This window comes from Sparus aurata, chromosome 13 (genome assembly GCF_900880675.1).
Source record: "Sparus aurata chromosome 13, fSpaAur1.1, whole genome shotgun sequence".
Classification (NCBI taxonomy): Eukaryota; Metazoa; Chordata; class Actinopteri; order Spariformes; family Sparidae; genus Sparus; species Sparus aurata.
In genome coordinates this window covers 4,127,629-4,155,372 of record NC_044199.1, presented here as the reverse complement: position 1 = coordinate 4,155,372, position 27,744 = coordinate 4,127,629, and the positions used below count along the sequence as shown (strand labels likewise).

The 27,744-nt window shown below is 40.1% G+C and overlaps 1 protein-coding gene across 1 annotated transcript; it reads left to right on the top strand.

Annotated features, from left to right (window-relative positions):
• Positions 1 to 26,135, top strand: LOC115594673 (methyltransferase-like protein 27). Its single transcript, XM_030438875.1, has 6 exons — positions 1 to 6; positions 7,474 to 7,602; positions 7,833 to 7,968; positions 8,291 to 8,338; positions 16,444 to 16,453; positions 25,982 to 26,135. Exons 1-6 carry the CDS (start codon positions 1 to 3, stop codon positions 26,133 to 26,135), a joined length of 483 nt encoding a protein of 160 aa, XP_030294735.1.
• The last annotated feature ends 1,609 nt before the right edge of the window (positions 26,136 to 27,744 follow it).

The following is a 27,744-nucleotide window of genomic DNA, read 5'->3' as shown; positions in this document are numbered from 1 at the left end:
ATGCAGGTGAGGGTTGACAACAACAGTATTTCCAGGACCGGTCCAAACCTCATTCAGGTCCACAGCAAAGTTCTGTTCATCCCTCCTACCTGACCTGTGAGCCGTGTTATCAGTTTTTCATTGCCACACAGTCACACCTGACACCCCAGTGCTCTGAACACAATCTCCTTCCTTGAAACCAGTTTCCTTCATCAGTATCAGCATCACTAAACATTCTCTGTGATTCACTGTCATTACATTAACTCCAGACCTGCAGACCAGACTGAGCAGCAGTGAGAGTGAACTTCTCATCAGCAGGTTCAGGATTGACCAGCTGGAGACAGAAAATGCAGGTGATGAAGTGAAACGATGAATTTATTGTGAGCTCCAGAATAAAGCTGTAACAATCCACGTGGTGTGGATGAGATAAGTATGCTACATTTAATCAATAATAAAACATAGTTTGTGTATTTTAAACTTGTGAGAAATATATTCAACCATTCTCAAAAATACATCAATCTCATGTTTTTCAGTCCAAGCCACAGAACTGACATCTTTGGGAACTAGACTGACGGCAACCGAGAGCAAAACAAGTGACCTAGAAAAAGAGAATGCAGGTCTGTGACTGACAATGAAGGACATGAAGGTTTTATAACTTACATGGTTTGTTATTGTCTATGATATTATTGCAAACTTTGTTAACAATTACATGTGTCTCACTGAATGCAATTTTAGTCCCAATCTCTTTGATAAGAAAGCTAAAAACGTATTGAAAGTATTTAGGTAATTAGTCATTAGCCAAAGTGTCGACCTGATGATGGCGCTATTGGAAACATCAAGAGATGATCAGACTGATTACAATTTATATGGACGATGGAAACTATAATCAGGCAACTACAACGTGTCGGCCTCATTTTCCAGTGTTTTCCTCCAAGTCTCTGTGTGGATAGAAAGAAATAATTCATTGTTGAATGAATGTAATATTCACATGACACATACTTGGTCTTAATTGCCTGTTTTTAGAAATATTGCAAATCACTCAAGTCATCATGTTCAGAGACACGTTCATCTGTAGAGTAAGAAAGGCAAATAAATATACCAATGTAACACACTTGTCTGCACTTTTGACATTAAGAGTCACATCGTGATTTAACCTTGTGATGGACATTTACAATAGTTTTGAACATCTTTGTGAGCGCTGGTTCAACAGGAGTGATGAGAGTTAAAGTTACTGTAAACAATGTGTTGGTCTGTTCTGTGATTCACTGTCATTACATTAACTCCAGACCTGCAGACCAGACTGAGCAGCAGTGAGTCCAGGATTGACCAGCTGGAGAGAGAAAATGCAGGTGAGGGTTGTATCTACTCACACACACACACACACACACACACACACACACACACACACACACACACACTCACAAACACACACACCAAACACATTTCAGACTTTTTTGTGTCATCAGAGAAACCAAAGGTGGCCTTCTACACAGCTCTGACTAATGCAGGACATCTTGGACCATACAACACAGACATCACACTGAAATACAGCAAGGTCTTCACCAACATTGGCAATGCTTACAATCCATCTACAGGTAACATACTGCAGCTCACATGTGGACATTTTACATACATCAGTTGTTCCTGTTTTTCATTTTCTGCTCTCACTCTGTAGGTTTCTTCACAGCACCAGTCAAAGGTGTGTACTATCTCCAGTTCACTGTGTTTGGTCACCATGCTGATAGATTAGCTGTACATGTGTACAAGAACAACCAGAAAATTATGGCTAATGGGGATTATAACCACAATATGGTTGATAAGTATTTCACTAAGTCTCTGGTGTTGGAGCTGACAGCAGGAGATGAAATTCACCTGGTTCTCCCATCAGACCATTCTGTCTATGATGACATTTATAATTTCAGCACCTTCAGTGGCTCCCTTCTCTTCACACTGTGAGGATGTTGTTCAGGCTGCTGTGTGACTGATTTGTCACAAACCCTGTTGTTATTGGCTGAACTGTGAATCTTTATAAAATGCTGATATATCTCAGCACTGCTGCCTCCAGGACAACTTTCTGTACATTCACTGCATGAATCAAATAATGTGATTCTCAATCTGACTCGTTTCATCACAATTTTAAATAAATCAAAGTTGCATTCAAGTGTTTGGATTCTGCTTGTTATCATTGACTGTTGGCTGTGAAGCCTGAGATGAGTTTTATAGATTCACTACATGAGTCTCATTCTGACCTTTTGCATCTCAGGCCTCCTTATTAAAATAAATTAGATGACCCTCCATTTTTACTTCAACACAACATGAAGTTACTACAAAGTCTGTGTGATTTACTGCAGCTGACTCTCTCTGTATATCAGAGTAATACCGCCCTCTGGTGGTGAAAGATTTGTACTGCATCAAAGAGTTTGAACAGACCTGAGAGGGTGTGTGGCCTGAACACTTCCAATCAACTGTTGGTACATATCAACATACATTGTGAAAATACTGTATTTGGTTGAAGATCTGCATGAAAATAAACACAGTGGAAGTTAGTTCTAGTGACTGAGTGATGCAAGTGCACAATGTGTTCAACACTTATGAGAGTTTATGTTAAAACAACCACAAATACAAGAATTCTAAATAATCATGTATCTAAAGTAGACAAAACAAAATCAAACTACTAAAAGTAAAGTAGAATTAGCAACGAAAACAAAACCTTCACAACCTGAGTCACTCAAAGTTGAATGCATGAATATCTGACCCCTGACCTTTGACCCCTGACCACAGTTCAGCAGTCTGAAGGATCTTTGTAACGTCCAAACTGAGTTGAAGTATTCAGGGAACCACCAGAGGGCTCCAGAGAACAGATATTAACTTTCTCTGGGCTTTAAATAATGTACGAGACAAAACAAAATCATTATTGGGATGTAAAAGACAATCACAATGTTCAAACAGAGGACAGTATCTATATTAATTTATAAGCCTAATACATCAGAGATAATGAGATACAAGTGAGACAGAGTGAAGAAAAAGTTGAACTCACTCACTGAGTTTAATCAGATAACCCTCAGTCACACTAGAAGGCCTCAGCATCAGGATCAGTGTGTGTCTGTGAGTGTTTGTCTATGGTCCGTGTATCTTTTGGCCATTCGATTTTCCTTTCAGAAACGGGTATTTAAAAACAAAAAACTAGTGGTTATTTGATTTTCGTTTTAGAATATAACAATTAAAATTGAAAAACAAGGCGTTTTTCTTTTTCATGGTCAAAAAGGGATGAGCGTAATTATAAAAATGATTCGATTTTCATTTTCTATTTCATATAACAAAAAATAAAATCACTAGAAAACAGAAACGGAAAAAAGGCCTGTTTATTCATATTCTGAGACCGGATGTTGTCATTTACAGGACGGTGGCTACAGCGGGGCAATCTACCGTGACACATGGACATGGAACTGAGGTCAAGCCAGCCGTCACCCTGATCTCCGTGGTCAAATCAGCCGCACTTAAATTTCGAGTGTACATGTATTCTCAGCATTATGGTAAATGCGGAGAAACAGCGTATTTACTTTCGGTTTTCAAAGGTATTAAGAACAGTAACTATAATTCGAACCTACATTTAAAATAAAATATGTTACATTGAAGTGTTTCATGAGCCCATGATGAAGAAAAAACACTTAATATCAAGTATCTTTACTGCACCAGTGTAGAGACATGCCAAAATAAAAGTCCCATATGTATGCCTCCAGTTTGCATATTTGGCCATATTTGAGGTGCTGTAAAAACACAATGCTCAATATTTCTTGGCTACTGATGGTATATTTGACATCTACACATCTAAGACTACCACTATACTTGATATCAAACATTTTTACTGCACCAATGTGGAGAAATTCAACAATAAAATTCCCTATTTGTACCTCCAAGTGGCATATTTTCATATATTTGAGCTACTGTAAAAACACTTTGCTCAATAATTCCTGGCTATGGATGGTATACTTAACTTCTACGCATATAAGACTACAAGCACACTTAATATCAAGCATTTTTACTGGACCAATGTGGATAAATTCAACAAAAAAGTCCCATATTTATACCTGCAGATTCCATATTTTCATATATTTGACATACTGTAAAAACACTTTTCTCAATAATTCCTGTGATATATCTGACTTCTACACAAGTGTTCTTACATTAGCTCAAATATGGTCAAATATGCAATCTCCAGGCATAAATATGGGACTTTTATTTTTGAATTTCTCCTTGATATCAAGTATAGTCTTAGTCTTAGATGTGTAAAAGTCAAATATACCATCCATAGCCAGGAATTATTGAGCAAAGAGTTTTTACAGTACGTCAAATATATGAAAATATGGAATCTGCAGGTATAAATATGGTACTTTTATTGTTGAATTTATCTACATTGATGCAACAAAAATGCTTGATATTAAGCATGCTTGTAGTCTTATATGTGTAGAAGTCAAATATACCATCCATAGCAAGGAATTATTGAGCAAAGTGTTTTAACAGTAGTTCAAATATATGAAAATATGCCACTTGGAGGTACAAATGGGGAATTTTATTGTTGAATTTCTCCACATTGGTGCAGTAAAAATGCTTGATATCAAGTATGCGTGTAGTCTTATATGTGTAAAAGTCAAGTATACCATCCATAGCCAGGAATTATTGAGCAAAGTGTTTTTACAGCACCTCAAATATGGTCAAATATGCAATCTGGAGGCATAAATATGGGACTTTTATTTTGGCATTTTTCACACTAGTGCAGTAAAGATACCTGATATTAAGCGTTTTTCATTCATCATGGGGTCATGAAACACTTTAATGTAACATATTTGTTTAAATGTAGGTTCGAATTATAGCTTACTGTTCTTAATACCTTTATTTTGAAAACCGAAAGTCCGCATTTACCATAACTAGTGCATTGCCCGTAGGAAGCATGTATTTCTATAGAAAAGTGGGAGGTTAAGTAGCTTTTTCATGGATGGCCAAATGAGGCTGTGTTTGAAGGTGGGACGTCAGGGATATAATTGGCTGTTTTTGACTACTTTTGATTATACCATTATATTTTCCCTTGCCTTACTTGGTGTAATTATTTTTAGCACAACCTCACATGTGTGACTGTACAGTTATTTTTTTCATTTTAAGGTATTATATTAACACTATGGACCTAAAATCACAAAATAACATAACATCAGAGTAGAAAAAGTTAGTTTTTTTACTGTGAAAACAACAAATATGTTTAATGGACCAGTTGCATTAGTTATAATGCAAATATAAATTGTTGTTTGCTAAATTGGTGCATAAGTTTTTGAAATTTACAAAGCTATGTGTAACTATTTACATTTGAATGCAGGCAATGCCTCAGGCTCAGGGCTCAGCTCATTCCTGCCTGTTCCACATTCAGCCGTCTCCTCCTTGGTTTGCCTCACAACACGACTCCACTACTCACTAAACACACCACACCAAACACTACATAACACACTAACTATACACTCCAAACACGCTATATGTCACAAATCTCTCAACTCTCAAAACTCGCTATCTCTGTCGCTGTCTCCAACACATCACTGCTGCTGTCAATCATCCGCCGATGTCCCTCCCACATCTTCCTGTTCCTCAACAACCAAACTTGCTGCTTGGACACTTTTGTGACAAAAGCACATTTTTACTGTTTCTTCTTGCACCAGACATAAAGCAAACGTAACGGCAATGTTTGCGAAAAAGCGTGTTGGACATTATTTACCCTAAATCCAGTTTTGGACGTGCCAGTGCATCCGCTCCGTCAACTCGGGAGGTGGGCCGTGTGGGTCGGCTAGCGGCTAGCAGCTAGCTACACACGAACATCCACAGATTCAGATCCCACTTTGTTGACCGCGCGTCTCCGGATCTCCTCAGACCCGAACAGACTCGGTCTGGACTTGTTTAATCTCATTACAATCCACAACAGTCAGTTTAGATGAACAGAACAGAACAGAATGGGACTGAACCGCCGGCAAAATCCCGGTCCAGCTCGCACCGCTGCAGGTATAAATCCGCTTGTGACAAAAGCACATTTTTACTGTTTCTTCCTGCACCAGACATAAAGCAAACGTAACGGCAATGTTTGCGAAAAAGCGTGTTGGACATTATTTACCCTAAATCTGGTTTTGGACGTGCCAGTGCGTCCGCTCCGTCGACTCGGGCGGTGAGCCGTGTAGCTAGCGGCTAGCGCTAGCTACACACGAACATCCACAGATTCCGATTCCTATCTGTTGTCCTCGCGGATCCGGATCTCCTCAGACCGGAACAGACTCGATCCGGACTTGTTTAGTGTAATTTATCCACAACAGTCAGTTTAGATGCACAGAACGGGAGCAAACCGCCGGCTATATACCACTCCAGCTCACACCGCTGCAGGTACAAAGCACCCGTGCGTCCGTCGAATCAGGAGGTGGGGGGTCGCGGTGGGCTCTGCAGTGATTGGCTCTGGTGCGCGCGTGGCCACGGTGTGCAGTGATTGGCTCTGGTGCGCACGTGACTGTAGTGGCTCCGGTGGACAATGCTCGTGGAATTTGTAAAGCATTTATGAAATAATTTCTTAACGGTATCATTGCAGTCCAAACAAATGCGAAATAGCACACCCTTGAACCACGCAGCAGCGATGTTGAAACTCTCAGGTCAGTCTGATCCTGATCCGCAGAGATATTTGAGAAACACACATACACACACACACACAGACGGACAGACAGAGATTCCTTGTATTTATAGATAGATATCTGTGTTTACATTTTCACACTTCACATCATCACACTACAGCAGCTTTAATAGGTAGATGCACATTTCAATCAGCTGGTGTCCAGTAGTATGTTTCAGCAACTCTTTCACACTTGATTACCCTTCATTTCTTACTTTTATCATTATAACAGTTATTATCAGTTATCATTAGTCACTATTTACTAACTATGGTTATTTTATACTACAAAGGAATATTAATCAGAAGAGAAAGATCTTCATTGACTGATTTTTTTATGCCTAAACAAATGAAATAAACGAACTGGACAACACAGTTTCATTCTGTTTTACTTTGTTTATCTGTGGCGGACCCTGCCACCTTTCTAGCTCCTAACATTGTGTATTCAGGTGTAGAAAAAATTGATATTTCTGAGTTTGTATTATTACATCATTAATATAATAACTGTTAAGATTCTGACTTTTAGTTTCTTCTCCAAAACTACGAAGTGCCACCTAAAGCTAAATAACACAGTTCAATATATAACATTATAAAGGCTCTGTATCTTTCTATTCTATAAAGATAAAAAGCCTATTTTTTCCTTATATCATGCCCAAATATAGTGTCACTGCACTCACAGCAGTTCTACAGTATATATTCCATAGTGTGATGTCTTTATACAAAATGAATGAATATGCTCAGATAGATGTTCATGTTTGCCTTCTGCATCTGTGCTCAAAGTCACTGGTTTTACTTCAAACTCATCTGAATAGGATGTGGCTGTTCTGGACTACCGTGCACCGAGTCTGGCAGCAAACAGCATCTCCACACATTTCAGCGGCGATCGTGAGGCGGCTGTCGTGTTGGATGTGGCCTGTGGCACCGGACTGGTGGCACAACAGGTGAACCTACAAGACCAAAGTGATCCTTTCTATAAAATATGACTTCTGTGACGATCTCCAGTTTGTTTGATAAGTGTAAAGACGTGTTTTCTTCTTTGCATCAGAACTTTTATTTGAGGGTTTTTCTTTTCTTGGTTCTGTGATTTAGATCCTCAGTTTTTATTTTCCAGATTCACCTTCAGTGGATTTGACCAGACTGATTTACAACTAAATGTGCGTCTGTTGAACAGACGAAGAGACATGGATTTGGACATTTTGTGGGTATTGATGGAAGCCAGGCTATGCTGGAGGTGGCCAGAGAGAGCGGGTTGTACCAGGACCTGAAGCAGTGCATGCTGGGAGAAGGGCAGTTACCTGTGCAGTGGGGTAATTTTATTAATACTTTTTATGTGTTTACTCTGTCACAGACATGACAGACATGTTTACATATAATCAATCATGTATGATTGTTTGTGATCGACTTTATTATAAAAAAAGATCTCTAGAATTATGGCCATTAAATATTATTCATCTATAGTATTATTATCATTAGTCAGTGGGGTCCAGGGGTTGATGTTGGCCCACCATAAGGTAAATTATCCAACCAGGATAAGTCAGAATCTGACCCAGTGATAGACATAAATAATATATAATAACTATATTGAAATTGCCAGTCTTCTCACTGATGGCCTCTCTTCACTTCCTGCAGGTTTATTTGACGTGGTTGTGATTGTCGGAGCGCTCAACAACAACATCTGTTGTTGTCCTGCTCGTAATCCACCTCTGTTTTCTAGAAATGCAATCTTGTCAATACGCTTCCTGATGAAAATGAATGGGGTTTTTTTAAATATGAGAAACTGTGTGTTTACTGTGCATTAATATCTGCATTAATAAAACATTGTGCATTTCATAACTCACCAAGAACATTTAAGATTCAGATTTTCTAGTTAAAGACAATAAAAGCAACAAACAACATTAAAGAAAGCAAAACCGATGATGAAAAATAAGAAGAAGTGGAGGAATTGATGCAACATTATGTAGAAAATTGGCATTTTGTGCGATTGAAAATAAAAATTAATATGAAGATCTGACCCTTGACTTTTTGACCCTCGACCCACTTTCAGGTCGATCACAGTGCTCAATCCAAGCATGGATTTCATATTAATTTAGAACATTTGTGAGAGAATGAGCTCAGAAAAGTCGGAGTGAAGACATGTACGTGTGTGTGTATTAATAAACACAGTGTTGACACAGTTGTGACTACATGAGAGGGTGTCACAGTTAAAGAGTTCCTCCAGCCTGTAGCAGCTTGTATTTTCTCACCAGCACAGAGAACATATTGAATAATCTGAGGCCTTGAATCAAACTGTCAAACAAGAAACACTTGTTGTTTTTCCCATTCGTTCAGCCAGCTGAAGTTTGGAGACGATATAAGACAGACCCACTCTACCACTGTACCTTTGTGGAGACGATGAGGGTTGTTGTTGGTTTGCTGTTGTTGCTGCTCGGTCTGTGTGGATCAGGGGCTCAGGGGGAGGCTGGAGGCCTCGCTGAGGTGGCTGAGATCAACCAGAATACAGATCCAAAAGATGCAGCTGAGGAATCGACCCAGCAGACCACAAAGCAAACCACCTGTGACATCTGGACGGAGCTGAGGGCACTGAGAGACATGGTGGTGGAGCTCAATGTTCACGTGGAGCTGCTGCAGAGAGAGAATTCAGGTACAGACTGATTACTTTTCCTGTTCAGTGATGATCATGTTCCACTGAAGTGTGTCAGTGTCATGATGTACTTCCTGTGAGTTCAAGAAAAAGCTTTAAACATCAATAAGATTTGGATAATTCAACTTCATATAATGACAAATACAACAGTTATATGTTTTGATTTTTTTGTATCTTAAAAGCTTTTTAAAATGTTGACTGACAACCACTGAGAGCAAAACAAGTGACCTAGAAAAAGAGAATGCAGATCTGTGACTGACAAACATGATATGATACAATGATTTTAATACTCACTATGAAGAATGTCACATGTCAATATAATATATATTACACTATTCGATCATCATTATTGATGCATTTATATGTATATCATTCTTCTGTTGCAGCTGATAAAGGTGGAGTTATTTTTAATTACTTTATAGACTGTTTGAATAATGGCTTCTACCTGTAATTTTAAACTCTGTATGATCAGGTGAGCAGAAAAGACGAGAGTCAAGTCACTTTACATGATTGCTGTACATGCAGTTATATTTTGATGTCTGCTCTGTTCTGTGATTCACTGTCATTACATTAACTCCAGACCTGCAGACCAGACTGAGCAGCAGTGAGAGTGAACTTCTCATCAGCAGGTTCAGGATTGACCAGCTGGAGAGAGAAAATGCAGGTGAGGATTGACAACAGCAACATTTCCAGGACTGATCCAGACCTCACACAGGTCTTCAAAGTTCTGTTCATCCCTCCTACCTGACCTGTGAGCCGTGTTACCAGTTTTTTATTGCCGCACAGTCACACATGACACCCCAGTGCTCTGAACAAAATCCTCCTTCCTTGGAACCAGTTTGCTTCATCAGTATCAGCATCACTAAAAGTGTTCTGTGATTCACTGTCATTACATTAACTCCAGACCTGCAGACCAGACTGAGCAGCAGTGAGTCCAGGATTGACCAGCTGGAGACAGAAAATGCAGGTGATGAAGTGAAACGATGAATTTATTGTGAGCTCCAGAATAAAGCTGCAACAATCCACGTGGTGTGGATGAGATAATTATGCTACATTTAATCAATGATAAAACAAAGTTTTGTATTTGTGTATTTAAAGCTTTGTTAGAAATGTATTCAACCATTCACAAAAACACATCAAACTCATATTTTTCAGTCCAAGCCACAGAACTGACATCTTTGGGAACTAGACTGACGGCAACCGAGAGCAAAACAAGTGACCTAGAAAAAGAGAATGCAGGTCTGTGACTGACAAACATGAAGGTTTTATAACTTTCATGGTTTGTTATTGTCTATGATATTATTTTAATCTGTGTTAACAGTGTACTATGCACATCTTTGAACATTATTTTAGTTTCAGCTTAAAAAGTAACAAGTTGTTCAAATGTGTTGAGAATATTTAGGAATTTCTTCACAAACCAAACTCTCTTTGACTTGACAACATTTTGACCTGATGATGGAACTAGATGAAAAGTTAAGAGATCAACAGATGATTACAGTTCATCCTGATGGGAACATGAGAGTGTGTAACAAAGACAAACAAAAACTACTGAGATAATTTCTAAAAAACATAAATTACAGCCTCCTGGTGGCTCGAGAAGAGACGTCAGGGCGTCACAGTGGGATCCATCCTTTGGAGAACATGAACTGTGTTCATGAATTCATGACAATCCAAAGTGGTGGACTGTGTGAACATTTTTAAGTATTGATCCTGGAGATAAGATGAGGGTCTGTACTGTAAATGTGTTGTGCATGTTAACAGTTTGATATTTTGATGTCTGATCTGTTCTGTGATTCACTGTCATTACATTAACTCCAGACCTGCAGACCAGACTGAGCAGCAGTGAGAGTGAACTTCTCATCAGCAAGTCCAGGATTGACCAGCTGGAGAGAGAAAATGCAGGTGAGGATTGTAGCTACTCACACACACACACACACACACAGAGAGAGACACATACACACACACACACACACACACACACGCACGCACGCACGCACGCACACAAACACACACACACACACACACACACACACACATTTAGTCCAGGTTAAGTTCAATGATACAGATGTTCTTCTACTTGTCATCAGAGAAACCAAAGGTGGCCTTCTACACAGCTCTGACTGATGCAGGAACTCTTGGACCATACAACACAGACATCACACTGAAATTCAGCAAGGTCTTCACCAACATTGGCAATGCTTACAATCCATCTACAGGTAACATACTGCAGCTCACATGTGGACATTTTACATACATCAGTTGTTCCTGTTTTTCATTTTCTGCTCTCACTCTGTAGGTTTCTTCACAGCACCAGTCAAAGGTGTCTACAATCTCCAGTTCACTGGATATGCTTACGATGCTGGTAGTATAGCTGTAAATGTGTACAAGAACAACCAAAGGATTATGCATTGTTGGGAGATTAGCAATGATGTGATTCCTGGGTATTTCACAAAATCTCTGGTGTTGGAGCTGACAGCAGGAGATGAAATTCACCTGGTTCTCCCATCAGGCTATGCTATCTATGACAGCAGTTATAACCACAGCACCTTCAGTGGCTCCCTTCTCTTCACACTGTGAGGATGTTGTTCAGGCTGCTGTGTGACTGATTTGTTACAAACCCTGTTGTTATTGGCTGAACTGTGAATCTTTATAAAATGCTGATATATCTCAGCACTGCTGCCTCCAGGACAACTTTCTGTACATTCACTGCATGAATCAAATAATGTGATTCTGAATCTGACTTCACTTTTGTGTCGTCACATGAAAACAATTATAAATAAATCAAAGTTGCATTCAAGTGTTTGGATTCTGTTTGTTATCATTGACTGTTGGCTGTGAAGCCTGAGATGAGTTTTATAGATTCACTACATGAGTCTCATTCTGACCTTTTGCATCTCAGGCCTCCTTATTAAAATAAATTAGATGAGCCTCCATTTTTACTTCAACACAGCATGAAGTTACTACAAAGTCTGTGTGATTTACTGCAGCTGACTCTCTCTGTATATCAGAGTAATACCGCCCTCTGGTGGTGAAAGATTTGTACTGCATCAAAGAGTTTGAACAGACCTGAGAGGGTGTGTGGCCTGAACACTTCCAATCAACTGTTGGTACATATCAACATACATTGTGTAAATACTGTATTTGGTTGAAGATCTGCATCAAAATAAAACACAGTGGAAGTTGGTTCTAGTGACTGAGTGATGCAAGTGCACAATGTGTTCAACACTTATGAGAGTTTATGTAAAAACAACCACAAATACAAGAATTGTAAATAATAATGTCCAAAGTAGGCAACACAAAATAAAACTACTAAAAGTAAAGTAGAATTAGCAATAGAAAATCAAAACCCTGAGTCACTCAAAGTTGAAAGTATGAATATCTGACCCCTGACCTTTGACCCCTGACCACAGTTCAGCAGTCTGAAGGATCTTTGTATCGTCCAAACTGAGTTGAAGTATTCAGGGAACCACCAGAGGGCTCCAGAGAACAGATATTAACTTTCTCTTGGCTTTAAATAATGTACGAGACAAAAACAAAATCATTACTGGGATGTGAAAGACAATCACAATGTTCAAACAGAGGACAGTATCTATATTAATTTATAAGTCTAATACATCAGAGATAATGAGATACAAGTGAGACAGAGTGAAGAAAAAGTTGAACTCACTCACTGAGTTCAGATAACCCTCAGTCACACTAGAAGGCCTCAGCATCAGGATCAGTGTGTGTCTGTTAGTGTTTGTCTATGTGTGTGTATTAATAAACACAGTCTTGACACAGTACAGTTTAAATGTTCTACGACCCAACTTTTGTTTTCTCACCAGCACAGAGATTTCATCGAATCATCTGAGACCTTCACTGAGAAATCCACTTATATGTATCAGCTTAAATTACTGAGATCCAGGTCAACAGGAGGGCCGAGGTACTGAATCCAGTTCTAACCTTCATCATGGACAACAATCTTTTCATTACAGTCCAAGTAAACAACCATGATTCATCACAAAATGTCACCTATTACAGGCACACAGCAAGTTGTCATCACATATGCCTTCTTCAAACTATGATACGAGTATCTCAGGAGAACTCTTAAACAATGCATGCTGGGAAGTATGACAACATGCTAATAAAGTTTCTTTAATGCTGATTGAGTTCTGAGCAGTATATTCATCATTTCATCGTTTCAAGTCAAAAAGACTTGAAGTCAGAAGAACTTGTATTTATAGGTTCTGAAAAAAGAAACTGCAAATTTTAAGTGTGGTGAACTTTGTGTTTACAACTTGTATATTAACATTATGTTAAATTATTAGGAAAAGATCCATAGATCCAATTACATTTTTTTGTTTACAGTGTTGAGTCAAAATTGTCATGAACAAAAACACTCGTGGCCGATCTAACACCAGCACAAACTGGACAAAGTGGACTCTGACTGATGCAGTTGTCATTTTCACAACCAGCGTCTACATTGTGCAAGTCGCAAATGTAGTATGAGGTGTGGTCAGGCAGCAGAAAGTGAAAAACATGTCTATAAGTCATTAGTGCACTATTTTTCCTGCTTTTTAAAAGGTTCAACATTCAGATATTGACATGAACCTACATAGGTGGGTTGGCACCACATGTACACCCTGCTTTAATGATCAGAGAGGCTGCTTTCAGTTATTTTAGACGTTTCTATGCACATATTTAAACAGCAAAAGGAAAAGCTGTAGTTATAAACTTGACAGGACAGAGGAAAATCTCCAAAGAAAACAGAATCAAACTTTCAGCTTCTTAGATAAAACTTTGAGACAGCTCTGATGGAGCTCAGGATTTATCTGGAGGGTTGCTGCCTTATTCCAAACAACTGGACCATATGAATCTAAACTGTGTTTAATTTACAGTTTGAACAAGTACATGAAAACAGAACATTGATTAATGATCGATGGAGTTAAGCTGTTCCACCTCATGCATGATACATGCTGTCTCTTACAATGAGAATGAAAACTTTGCTCTTCATCACCTGCAGTTGCTTCTGATCCTGGTTTGAAACTCTGACAGACATTTAACCCAACATGTAGAGCAGCCTGCAGTGAGGCTACAAAACGCCTACAACATGTGCAATGAAGCAATCATTTTGTACTGGATAGTTGATGTTATCAGCATTCTGTACCCATACTGTAATAATCTACATGCCCTAAAAACACCTGTGCCATGGACTTTAGACGTTGCGCCATCGATTGTTTAAATTGGACAGCTGTTGTTTTTCCCATTAATTCAGCCAGGTGAAGTTTGGAGACGATATAAGACAGACCCACTCTACCACTGTACCTTTGTGGAGACGATGAGGGTTGTTGTTGGTTTGCTGTTGTTGCTGCTTGGTCTGTGTGGATCAGGGGCTCAGGGGGAGGCTGGAGGCCCTGGTGAGGTGAATGAGATCAACCAGAACACAGATCCAAAACATGCAGCTGAGGAATGGACCAAGCAGACCACAGAGCAAACCACCTCTGACATCTGGACGGAGCTGAGGGCACTGAGAGACATGGTGGTGGAGCTCAATGTTCACATGGAGCTGCTGCAGAGAGAGAATTCAGGTACAGACTGATTACTTTTCCTGTTCAGTGATGATCATGTTCCACTGAAGAGCGTCAGTGTAATGATGTACTTCCTGTGAGTTCAAGAAAAAGCTTTCAACATCCTTATGATATATATGATACTAACTTCATTTAATGACAAATACAACAGATATATGTTTTGACTTTTTTGTATTTAAAAACTTTAAAACATTTTGACTGACGACCATTGAGAGTAAAACAAGTGACCTAGAAAAAGAGAATGCAGGTCTGTGACTGACAAACATGATATGATACAATGTATTTAATTCTCACTATGAAGAATGTCACATGTCAATATAATACATATTATACTATTCAATCATCATTATTGATGCATTAATATGTGCGTCAGTCTTCTGTTGCAGCTGATAAAGGTGGAGCTGTTTTTAATTGCTTTATAGACTGTATGAATAATGGCTTCTACCTGTATGATGAGGTGAACAGATAAGACGAGAGTCAGGTCACTTTACATGATTGCTGTACATGCAGTTATATTTTGATGTTTGCTCTTTTCTGTGATTCACTGTCATTACATTAACTCCAGACCTGCAGACCAGACTGAGCAGCAGTGAGTCCAGGATTGACCAGCTGGAGAGAGAAAATGCAGGTGATGAAGTGAAATGATGAATTTATTGTGAGCTCCAGAATAAAGCTGTTACAATCCACGTGGCATAAATGAGATAATTCGATACATTTAATCAATGATGAAACATAGTTTGTGTATTTTAAGCTTTGTTAGAAATATATTCAACCATTCCTAAAAATACATCAAACTCATGCAGGGACATAGGCAGTATAGGCAAATGTTAGGGGCGCCGTCATCCATGGGGGGCGCCGAAAACGGGGGGAGAAAAAATAAATAAATACAAATCAAAAAAATATCTTTTTTTTTTAACAGTGCCATTACTACTATTATTTCGAAATATAATATAAGCCCACAGCAATTTAACATCATGGCAACGAAGGACTATTAAATGAGAGGAGAGGCCTTTTTTTCTGGGTTCTGGCTCTTTTCACTGTACCTGTCCTCTGTGAGGGGGGCGGGTCGAGAGGCGAGCTGCCTGAATCTGACCGCACCGAGACCTCAAGACCCAGTGAGAGATTTACTGATGCTGTAGCAGAACCACAAGGTCCCAAAGACTGAAACCTTCCGGCGCCCAGTAAAAGAAACAAAGGAAAGAAGAGGAAGAAAAACGTGAAGAAGATAGAGGTACAGTAACGTCAATGTGATGAAGTGAATGAAATTAATACTTTAATATTCTTAGTTATCGTTGTTGAAGCAGAGTGTTAGCTTGCTCGCTCACTTCAAATTGCAACATCGTTTAATAATTTGTAAATAGCTGCAGTCGACGTGTGTTAATGTTACTCCACTTAAATTCATCAGGGACTTTTGGAAAGTTAACATTAGGCCTGTTCAGGTGTTATTTTACAGGTGTCTATCCTGCTTGTACGTCAGTTAAAATGCTTTTAGTTTTCCATCCCCTTTGTCATAGTGTAGTTGTAAATATTGTGTCACAGTTTATGTTTGTTAAAGTTACATCAGTGTTAAAGAGCAGTTAAAATGTATTACTGTTACTAATCCACATTTTGGCTTTCCCATATCATTCATAGGCGAAATATATACACTGCACTTGTACTCTCGTTAGACTGAATTGCTTTTCAATGGCAATAAAGTTGAATGAATCTTATCATATTTTCATAATTAGTCTATATTAGTCTTATGTATAGCACACACCAATCTGTTATTTTTTTTTCCATCCATCCATCCATCCATCCATCCATCCATCCATTTTCGTCCACTTATCCGGGGCCTGGTCGCGGGGGCAGCTGCCTGAGCAGGGGAGGATCCCAAGGCGTTTCCAGGCCAGCTGAGTGACATAGTCACACCAGCATGTCCTGTGTCTTACTCGGGGTCTCTTCCCGGCGGGACATGCCAGGAACACCTCCCGAGGGAAGCGTCCTGGGGGCATCTGAAACAGATGCCTGAGCCACCTCAGCTGGCTCCTCTCGATGTGGAGGAGCAGCAGCTCTACTCCGAACTCTTCCCGGTTGACAGAGCTCCTCACTCAATGGAAGTGGAGAACATGGTCCATTCGGACTCAATGTCCCCAGCCTCCCTCAGGATCTGTTCAAAGCTCTCCCGGAGGTGGGAGTAAAAGATCTCCCTGACAGAGGGTTCCGCCAGATGTTTCCGGCAGACCCTCACAATACGTTTGGGTCTGTCAGGTCTGTCCAGCTTCCTCCCCTGCCAGCGGATCCAACTTACCACCAGGTGGTGATCAGTTAACAGCTCAGCCCCTCTCTTCACCCGAGTGTCCAAGACATACGGCCGGAGGTCAGATGACACGACCACAAAGTCGATCATCTCCTGGTGCCACGTGCACATATGAACACCCTTATGCTTGAACATGGTGTTTGTTATGGACAAACTGTGACTAGCACAGAAGTCCAGTAACAAAAAAACTACTCGGGTTCAGATCGGGGAAGCCGTTCCTCCCAATCACACCCCTCCAGGTAACACTGTCGCTGCCCACATGGGCGTTGAAGTCCCCCAGTAGAACGACGGAGTCCCCGGTTGGAGCACTCTCCAGTACCCCTCCCAGGGACTCCAAGAAGGCCGGGTACTCTGCACCGCTGTTTGGCCCATAAGCCGAGACAGCGGTGAGAGTCCTATCCCTGACCCGAAGGCACAAGGAAGCGACCCTCTCGTTTACTGGGGAAAACTCCAACACATGGCGGCTAAGCTGAGGAGCTATACGCAAGCCCACACCAGCTCGCCGCCTCTCACCGCGGGCAACTCCAGAGTGGGAGAGAGTCCAGCCTCTCTCAAGGAGTTGGGTTCCAGAGCCCAGACTGTGCGTGGAGGTGAGCCCCACAATTTCTAGCCGGTAAGCCCCGGCAACATAGCTCCTAGGATCATTCGGGTGCTCAAACCCCTCCACCACGATAAGGTGCCGATTCAAGGAGGAGTTTTTTTTTCTTTTTTTCTTAAAGTGTTACATGCAGTGGTCACATATACTTCCCTTCTCTCTTCAGATGCACTTTTAACATATTTCACCAGCCCAGTGACACAGCATCAGGTGCTCCTGTCCCTCTACCTCAGCACAGCAGAGTTACACCGTATTAGGACTAAAGGCTGCCCCAGCAGACCTGCTGACTGGACATCTCTTCTAACCAACAATGTGAGATGAGAGCTAGTTCACTAATGACCAGTTAAAAAAAAAAAACAACTGTTACACATGTGAGAGTGTCAACATGACTTTTGTGACAGAGTCTTAGTCAATGCTGAAAAAATCAAAAGACGCTGGCTGATGTACTCAAACAGAAATTATAGCTTGCACTGCTTCTGCCTCTAAATGTTTTCTCCAGGGGAATACAGATTTAATAAGGAAGGACCAAAGGACTGGAGCAACGCAAGCCACTCGCTGAAGGTTAATGAGGATAGCCAGGAGCACGATACCCACATGGATACATAGAAGGAGTTGGAGGTCGTTCTGCAAAGCGGCTGACAATAGATAAGCAATAGAGAGATGGCACTTGCTGAGGCTGAGAGATAAAATGTTTGCACAATGCCTTATTTATACTGTACTTTTTATCACTTGTGTCTTTCCTCAGTTTTTATTTGGTGGGATATTTTTGAATTAAAAGAAATAAAATCTTGAATATATACATGCAGTTTCTGTGTGAGTTTATGAAATTGACTGCAATACAAGGGTGCGCTTTGTATTGCAGGATTTGGTGCCCTAGGCCAAGATTTTGCCTAGGGCACCAAATTACTCAGGACCGGCACTGAACTCATATTTTTCAGTCCAAGCCACAGAACTGACATCTTTGGGAACTAGACTGACGGCAACCGAGAGCAAAACAAGTGACCTAGAAAAAGAGAATGCAGGTCTGTGACTGACAAACATGAAGGTTTTATAACTTTCATGGTTTGTTATTGTCTATGATATTATTGCAAACTTTGTTAAGAATTACATGTGTTTCACTGAATGCAATTTTTGTTCCAGTCTCTTTTAGACACATCATGATTTAACCTTGTGATGATTTACAATAGTTTTGCACAGCTTTCTGAGTTCTAGTTTAACAGAAGGCAGGAGAGTAAAAGTTACTTTTAACAATGTGTTGATCTGTTCTGTGATTCGCTGTCATTACATTAACTCCAGACCTGCAGACCAGACTGAGCAGCAGTGAGTCCAGGATTGACCAGCTGGAGACAGAAAATGCAGGTGAGGGTTGTATCTACTCACACACACACACACACACACACACACACACACACACACTCACACATTACTTATTTAGTCCAGGTTAAGTTTAATGATACAGATGTTCTTCTTCGTGTCATCAGAGAAACCAAAGGTGGCCTTCTACACAGCTCTGACTGATGCAGGATATGTTGGACCATACAACACAGACATCACACTGAAATACAGCAAGGTCTTCACCAACATTGGCAATGCTTACAATCCATCTACAGGTAACATACTGCAGCTCACATGTGGACATTTTACATACATCAGTTGTTCCTGTTTTTCATTTTCTGCTCTCACTCTGTATGTTTCTTCACAGCACCAGTCAAAGGTGTCTACAATCTCCAGTTCACTGTGTTTGGTTGCTCTGCTGGTCATATAGGTATACGAGTGTACAAGAACAACCAAAGGATTATGCATAATTGGGAGCATAACAACAACGATTATTTTCCTGAGTATTTGACTAACTCTCTGGTGTTGGAGCTGACAGCAGGAGATGAAATTCACCTGGTTCTCCCATCAGGCCATTCTATCTATGACAACAGTGATAATTACAGCACCTTCAGTGGCTCCCTTCTCTTCACACTGTGAGGATGTTGTTCAGGCTGCTGTGTGACTGATTTGTCACAAACCCTGTTGTTATTGGCTGAACTGTGAATCTTTATAAAATGCTGATATATCTCAGCACTGCTGCCTCCAGGACAACTTTCTGTACATTCACTGCATGTATCAAATAACGTGATTCTCAATCTGACTTCACTTTTGTGTCGTCACATGAAAACAACATTCAAATAAATCAAAGTTGCATTCAAGTGTTTGGATTCTGTTTGTTATCATTGACTGTTGGCTGTGAAGCCTGAGATGAGTTTTATAGATTCACTACATGAGTCTCATTCTGACCTTTTGCATCTCAGGCCTCCTTATTAAAATAAATTAGATGACTCTCCATTTTTACTTCAACACAACATGAAGTTACTACAAAGTCTGTGTGATTTACTGCAGCTGACTCTCTCTGTATATCAGAGTAATACCGCCCTCTGGTGGTGAAAGATTTGTACTGCATCAAAGAGTTTGAACAGACCTGAGAGGGTGTGTGGCCTGAACACTTCCAATCAACTGTTGGTACATATCAACATACATTGTGAAAATACTGTATTTGGTTGAAGATCTGCATGAAAATAAACACAGAGGAAGTTAGTTCTAGTGACTGGGTGATGCAAGTGCACAATGTGTTCAACACTTATGAGAGTTTATGTCAAAACAACCACAAATACAAGAATTCTAATCTTTTATATGTAATGAACACATTAATATGTGTGACACTGATTCAGGAAATGGTGCTGAAGATGTATGTATGAACAAGATTTTGATGTGCTGTTTTTGTTTTTGTGGCTTTAAGGGACATTTATCTGTAAGATGGTCAGATGTAGAATCTCACCTTGATAACAAGTTACACAATAATGCCCTTAACAACATTTTTGGTCAGGGATTACTTTTAAATTCAATACCAGCTTTAGGCAAAGTTTTTGCATAAGATTATTGGCAAATCGTTTTTTTTTTTTTGTTTTTTTTTCAGGCTGTTGAAAAATTATGATAAACACTAATATCCTTAAGAAATTGTAAATATGGAAGCTTTTTGTCATTTTCTTTCAAATGAGCAAACTATTTCTCAAACTTAGCTTTTAAAAAATAATATATCAAAACAAATTCCCAACTTTCTGATTGTTAAATTAACAAACTCTTATTAAATGTGACTAAAAAAAATACACTCACGATTGGGCCTGGAAAATATGGCCTTAGACTAATATCTTATTTTCTAACACGATACATACGTGGACATTTTGAAATCTCTTGCAAGAGAAAAAATCAAGTATGACAATATTTTTGACTAAATACCTCAACATTATTGTGACAGTGATGTAGGGGCCCAGCCCTGATTAAAGATCATTCTTGATCAATGACATATAATGTGAAGAACAACATGGTGATCTTGCTCCTAAACGTATTAACTGCAACTTAGAACAAAAGTTTGACGAGCGGACGTATGCAGGAGCAGCGTCTCCTTGTGACACTCCATCAGTGTTCCATCTTTGTTTTGGTCTTTCATTTGTGTTTGATTGCAGTTTTTGTAACTCACTTCATGAACTGCCTTTTCTGAAAACATCACACAGGTGCCTTTTTATAGTTTCTAGTGCCTCAAAGTGATGGTTAATAGAAGTGTAGTATACAGCTACAGGCTTCAGCTCTGTCATTTCAAGTTTTTATATTTTGTACTCTAGACTGTCGATGTGCCTTGAACTTTATTTTCTTACTTTTTATGATTTGAGTTACTGAGGTTTTATTTGGTATCATGTCCTCGTGTGTGTCAGCGTTAGGGGAACTTTAAAATTTGATTCTGATTCGCAGAACGGCAGATTTACGGCTTTTCCATTTTCTTTTTGTTCCTCTCATGTTCTTCTCAGGGTTAGTGTCGGAGACAATCACTGCAGGAAGAATCTCATTGTTTTCCCCCTGAGATACACAGTATGGAATCCAGTAATGGTGACTTTTGTTCTGATCAGGCTATTTTCATTAAACGTAGGTAAATCCAATAGGTTTTGCTGCAGTGGGTGCTCATTACAACCTTAAAAAAGGGAGAGGCTGGATGCCAAATGTACAGCCAGAGATTCTTCATGTTTGTTTATTTGGAACGGCCTATTAGACTCCATTATGGACCTAAAAGTGATAAATATTAGTTTGTGATTGCCCTCATGATTAGGTTACAAATAAGTGAGGCTGACCTTGTTTTTATGTAAATGTTATTGTCAAATGTCCAACTAGAAATGTCCTTTTTTTTCATCATTGCTTAAGTGCTTCAGTTTGCATCTTTAACCTTATTTATTTGTGCTGTAATGCCTTGAATAACATCACTGCACACATTTTCTTGAGGTCTGTCATTGAGGAGGATTGTATTGTAATTTAATGTCTGTTTTGATGATTCTATAATGGGATTTTCCTGCCAAATTCAAGTCCTGTGTTAATAACAATTAGGTTTATTTTGAAGTGACAGAAGATTCTCCTGCACAGCAAAAGTTTTGTCAGTGATTTGGAACCCCAGATTATTTTTTGTGTATATCATTTCAATACAACATTGATCATACAACAGTGTTTCTGTGTTTTCTGATGATTGTGCAGACATTTGGAGTTACAGTATATCATACACAACTAGAATTGCACTCTGTGGAGCGCTGACCCCCGTCAAGGCTCAACAGTTACTCACAGATTGCAGCGACATAAATACGCCTGATTTCTTTTCATCAAGACCAATGAATTATTCTCTGAGAAATTAAGGAAAAAATATGAAAAGCACCCTATTTCAGAACGTGGGGTCCATCCCTTCAGCTGGAAGAGTTAGTGGGGTCTATTCTGGGCTGAGACCCATCGTCCTTCTGAGTTTTAATGGAGATCACCTCCATAGTTTTTATGTCATCCTGCTGACAAATGAGCAGATGCAGGTGAAATCAACCTCCGAAGTAAGGAGTTTAATTCCGACTCGCAACATATAGGGGGCAGTATATCACCAGAGTCACCGCTAACTGCTGCCAACTGTTGCTGCTGCTACCTGTTAGCTAGCCATGGAGCTAGTGGTGAGTGGAGCTGAGAGCACCGGGGAAGTGTTGGTGTTAACACAAAGAAGTTTTAATGCCAGACAGGCCGAGCCTAGCTGGTTAGTGTTGTAAATCGACTTCACTTTTCTTAGTCTGTCCAAAAGATTTCAAAGATTAAAAAAGTCAGCAGGAGTCTTCAAGGCTGAGTGCAGTAGAACTTTATTTGCCGGCAAACAAAGCACGAGATCATACACAGACAAAATCTGTGAAAAAACAAACTGACCCGAGGTTCAAAGCATTGAGTGTCCTCTTTTAAGCCCAAAAAACTGGGAGTGTCTTATCAGGTTTCATGGCCTCAACCAATCCCTACTCTTCTTTATTTCTGCTGACACTGCTATTTTTCTCTGGAAAATCCCCGTTCTTCCTTCTGCGCCTGCGCGAAGCTCAGCATAAATGACTCCAGTATCTTCGACTCCGTGCACAGCTGCACGTACAAAAACCCACAAATATCATTACACGTAAGCAACAAAAGCTAGACAGTAAATACCAGTGAACTTTGTCTATCAGGAAGCTATAAATACATGGACACTGCACTTAATAATACATGCTGTGATGTTTATTTAATTGATAATGGAGATTTAGAGTGAAAAACACTTTTTTATAGATTAGTTGTTTGCTACAACTTCAGTCTGCAGTCTGCATTTTGTGATGAAGTTTTTGATGGCAGATGTTGTGGTGTAGAGGCTCATGGGAAATATTCACACTGTATAAGAACAAAGATGTGGATACGTTTTTTAAATACTTTTGTCTTTTCACTCACTGAGTTGAGTCAGCCACACATGCAGCATCAGGATCAGTGTGTGTCTGTGAGTGTTAGTCTGTGTGTGTATTAATAAACACAGTGTTGACACAGTTGTGACTACATGAGAGGGTGTCACAGGCTTCATGCCACAACCAATCACTACTCTTCTTTATTTCTGCTGACTCTGCTATTTTCCTATCGAAAATCCTCGTTCTTCCTTCTGCGCCTGCGTGAAGCTTTGGCCCACGTGCAGAACTGCACATAGACCAGTTGCTCTTCGCCTCACTTTGTTTTTTTAATCAGGTGCTTTTCCTCTATCTGTATCTCTGGCTCTTAGAAACTCTTTGATAACTCAGTCCCTTCTTGATATATCCCATCATATCTGCATTTTAAAGAACAATAGCAGTGTTGTATATCTGGTTATATGATTTTGTTCTTATATCTGTGTTTACATTTTCACACTTCACATCATCACACTACAGCAGCTTTAATCAGTAGATGCACATTTCAATCAGCTGGTGTCCAGTAGTATGTTTCAGCAACTCTTTCACACTTGATTACCCTTCATTTCTTACTTTTATCATTATTAACAACAACTTTATTTATAGAGCACTTTTCATACACGGCCGTGCAGCACAAAGTGCTTTACACAAGAAAGATATCACAATAATTAAGAAAGGCTCTCCCTCCCACCCTCCATACTACATACACACACACACACATACACACACACGCACACACACACACACACACACACACACACACACACACACACACACACACACACATGTACACACACACACACACACACACACACACCTGTGAGGATTGAGGAGGTGCCGCCTTTGGGGCCGTCCACACTGGGAGGAGTCACAGGCTGTGCCACGGGGGCACCAGTGCCCAGCCCCCCGACCCTGACAGACAACAGCTGGCCGGGCCGAAGGGACCCAGGGACAGCACCCCAGCAGCAGCCCAGACACAGCTCCCAGTGTGGAGGACCCCCCTGAGGAAACTCTGGAGTTAAACCTTAAAAACTAAAAACATAAGATAGGATAAAAACCCTGACAAAAGATAAGTAAATGGAGTAAACAGTTAAAAGGATAAAAATATGTAAGATAATAAATAAAATGAAATAGTACCAAAGATAAATACAAATAAAATTATTTAAGATTAAAAATTGTTTTAAAAAACAAGATAGAAGCAACAACATAAAATACGATAGAACCACATAAGAACGGAATTTTATTTGTTAAATATTAGTTAAAAGCCTGATTAAAAAGGTGTGTCTCTAACCTTCCCTTAAAAATATCAACAGTCTCTGCAGACCTGAGGTTCTCCGGCAGGCTGTTCCACAGGTGGGGGCCATAGTGGCTAAATGCCGCCTCACCGTGGGTTCTAGTTCTTGGTTTTGGTATGGATAAAAGGCCAGAGCCGGAGGACCTCAGGGTCCGCGAGGGTTGATATGGTAAAAGCAGATCAGATAAGTAGGAGGGCGCAAGGTCGTTAAGACATTTAAAAACCAGTAAAAGAACCTTAAAATCGATCCTGAAGCGGACGGGGAGCCAATGCAGTGACTCTAAAACTGGTGTAATGTGCTCCCGCCCTCTGGTCCTCGTCAGCACGCGTGCGGCTGAGTTTTGTAATAATTGGAGATTTAGAGAACTCTTTTTGGGAAGACCAGAGAGCAGGGCATTACAATAATCTAAGAGACAGGAAATAAAAGCATGCATTAGCACCTCCGTACTGTCTAAACAAATGAAATAAACAAACTGACCTTAAAAGACAACACAGTTTCATTCTGTTTTACTTTGTTTATATGTGGCGGACCCTGCCACCTTTCTAGCTTCTAACAGTGTGTATTCAGGTGTAGGGAAAATAGATATTTCTGAGTTTGTATTATTAAATCGTTAATATAATAACTGTTAAGATTCTGACTTTTAATTTCTTCTCCAAAACTACAAAGTGCCTCCTTAATCTAAATAACACAGTTCACTATAGAACATTATGAGGCTCTGTATCTTTGTATTGTATAACAGTGGCGGTTCTAGGGGGGCCAACAGGGGCCAGTGCCCCCATAACTCTGAGTCTGGCCCCCCTGTATAGTGTATATAGTGCCCAAATATGGTGTCACTGCACTCACAGCAGTTCTACAGTATATATTCAATAGTGTGATGTCTTTATACAAAATTAATGAATATGCTCAGATAGATGTTCATGTTTGCCTTCTGCATCTGTGCTCAAAGTTACTGGTTTTACTTCAAACTCATCTGAATAGGATGTGGCTGTTCTGGACTACCGTGCACCGAGTCTGGCAGCAAACAGCATCTCCACACATTTCAGCGGCGATCGTGAGGCAGCTGTCGTGTTGGATGTGGCCTGTGGCACCGGACTGGTGGCACAACAGGTGAACCTACAAGACCAAAAGTGATCCTTCTCTGTCGATCTCTAGTTTGTTTGGTAAATGTAAACATGTGTTTTCTTCTTTGCATCAGCACCATGACAACCTGCAGTACAAAGCGTCGCTGGAGCGTGAGCTGAAGCAGATGGAGGAAGAGGGACATGGAGGTATACCAGAGAATGAACTGCGAACATGTGCGGACTGACTGCTGTGATCAGCTGTTTTCTGGTTTTAAAATTCCTCGGCTGTGGGTCGCACATCAGTGCATGTCATCGACAAAAAGGACAGATGAATTGGTGGCTTGCTGCCCAGTATAAAAACAGCTATTAACTATGCAAACAAGGGCAGCCATGCACTGCAGGCACACTGTCAAACAGAAGTGCACAGGAAGAAGGTGCAGGTCACAGCATCAACACGTGTTGCCAGCACCTTTCTTCCACGCAGAGAGACAGCAACTTTTTCTAAACCCATGTTGGTCTTGTCAAAACACACTCTTTGCGGCAGATTGCGCATGTCATGAGAGAGGTTGTCAGTCTCATTTCTTATATAGCATAATGTGACAATGTATAGATAGATGTATGTATAGATACATTCACTGTCTTGTAATTCTGCTTGATTTTGCTTAAAAAATGCATCAGATTGATGTTTAAATATGAAATATTCAAAAAATTTCTTCCGGGGGAGCATGACCCCGAACGTATCCTTCTCACCTTTTTCACCCCTGACCCGTTTTCATGCCTGATGTTACATGCATAGACATGTTGCAGTGAAAGTGACATCTATTGTTGTCCTGCTCGTAATCCACCTCCGTTTCTACAAATGCAAACTTGTCAATATGCATTAAAGTCTTCCTGATGAAAATATGAATGAGAAACTGTGTTTACTGTGCATTAATATCTGCATTGATAAAAATTGTGCATTTCATAACTCACCACGAAGATTTAAGATTCAGATTTTCTAGTTAAAGACAATAAAAGCAACAAACAACATTGAAGGAAACAAACTGATGATAGAAAGTAAGAAGAAGTGGAGGAATTGATGCAACATCATGTAGAAAACTGGCATTTTGTGCGATTCAGCATAAAAATGAATGAAGATCTGACCCTTGACTTTTTGACCCCTGACCCACTCTCAGGACGATCACAGTGCTCAATCCAAGCATGATTTTCATATTAATTTAGAACATTTGTAAAAGAATGAGCTCAGAAGAGAGACTCAGTGAAGACATGTACATGTGTGTGTATTAATAAACACAGTGTTGACACAGTTGTGACTACATGAGAGGGTGTCACAGTTAAAGTGTTCCTCCAGCCTGTAGCAGCTTGTATTTTCTCACCAGCACAGAGAACATATTGAATAATCTGAGGCCTTGAATCAAACTGTCAAACAAGAAACACTTGTTGTTTTTCCCATTCGTTCAGCCAGCTGAAGTTTGGAGACGATATAAGACAGACCCACTCTACCACTGTACCTTTGTGGAGACGATGAGGGTTGTTGTTGGTTTGCTGTTGTTGCTGCTCGGTCTGTGTGGATCAGGGGCTCAGGGGGAGGCTGGAGGCCTCGGTGAGGTGGCTGAGATCAACCAGAACACAGATCCAAAGGATGCAGCTGAGGAATCGACTGAACAGACCACAAAGCAAACCTACCCTGACATCTGGACGGAGCTGAGGGCACTGAGAGACATGGTGGTGGAGCTCAATGTTCACGTGGAGCTGCTGCAGAGAGAGAATTCAGGTACAGACTGATTACTTTTCCTGTTCAGTGATGATCATGTTCCACTGAAGTGTGTCAGTGTATTGATGTACTCACTGTGA